Raw genomic sequence first — 1,281 nt, forward strand, 5'->3', positions numbered from 1 at the left:
AAGAGGAAAAGAAAGAGATTAAGTGGGAGTACTTTTAACAAGGAAGGAAGACAAACATGAAAACTCAATCTTTCCCTGGGGAAAAAAAAAAGTGCTGTAAGGTTGCTTAAACAAACAGCTAACTATTTCAAAGGCTTAATAATTCAAGTGGTTTTTATTTTCAAGTTTGCCTGCCTATGTTTGTATATTAATCTGACCTAACAGGCTTGATTTTCAGAGTGGAAACTTAAAGAGGAAGAAATAAAAATTAACAAGCAACTCCAATTTAAATTATAAACCAGAACTAAGGAACTTGCAAACCAGACTCATCTCTTCTATAAAACTAATTAGTAAATAAAAGACAGTAAAGACAGCTTGCAGAATAAAGTGCAGTGTACTTTCAAGTACTCTTGAAGAAACAATATACACAAATTGGAGGAAAATACAAAAAAAAAATCAAACTGAACATTTCAAGAATATAAATTTTTAACCTTTAAAAATTAGCATATTTAATAATATCTATTTTAAAATTATGTCAAATATCAGCTATTTGACAGAGTATCCAACAATAAAACATCGTATTATATAAATTAATGATTTTTGCCGAGGCTTAAGTATTAGAGGCCTTTCAACATTTTGTTATAGTGGATTTCTCCTAGTAATTTTCCCCTCAAATATTGGAAGATCTTACCACTGTCCTGCTTTGAAAGTAAAATCTTTATCTGCAACAGCCAGACGAAGTCTTTTGACTGTCTCCGATTCATTGGTGATTCCACACACTTTTGCTTGTGAAATTACCTAACAAACAAAACCAAGCCATTATGTTTTGTAGACATCATTTAGACAGCAAGAGCACTCACAAATCTGTGCATGAGATATCTATCCCTTTGCATGTTATCTGTGGCACTTCATTACCAAAAGCACCAGTATTTTTTCACTGCAGTTGAACAAAAACGGATTCACTTACATAGTCACTGAATAGAGAAATGGTTTTCAACTTGCAGTCCACCATGTCCGTCACTTTTGTCAGGTTTATTCTAAGATTATACACAAACTTACTTTATTTCAGTTGAAGAGAACATAATGATAAAGAGAAGTGATTGCTAATTACCACTTCTCAGATTCTTTTGACATCTATACAAGGTAAAGACTCCTGTATCTTTCTGCCACAAAGTCAAAAGATCTGATATGAAGACCGAGAAAAGAAACTTGTAAAAGATCAGCTGCTACTGAAGTCACAGGGAGAATTCTGGATCTGTATCTAGTTTTATTTAAGTAATTACATGAATTACTGAAAGATTA

The 1,281-nt window shown here is 32.3% G+C and overlaps 1 protein-coding gene across 1 annotated transcript in view; it reads right to left on the minus strand.

Moving 5' to 3' along the window:
- Window positions 1–666: 666 nt before the first annotated feature.
- The window catches only part of LOC104496745 (oxidoreductase NAD-binding domain-containing protein 1-like), a 5,038-nt gene continuing 4,423 nt past the window's right edge, over window positions 667–1,281 (minus strand). Inside the window, exon 3 of the mRNA XM_010139908.1 lies at window positions 667–777. Within this exon, the coding sequence (XP_010138210.1) occupies window positions 667–777 (111 nt within the window). The remainder of the gene's footprint in view (window positions 778–1,281) is intronic.

The sequence above is a fragment of the Buceros rhinoceros genome, unplaced genomic scaffold (assembly GCF_000710305.1).
Source record: "Buceros rhinoceros silvestris isolate BGI_N320 unplaced genomic scaffold, ASM71030v1 scaffold27727, whole genome shotgun sequence".
Classification (NCBI taxonomy): Eukaryota; Metazoa; Chordata; class Aves; order Bucerotiformes; family Bucerotidae; genus Buceros; species Buceros rhinoceros.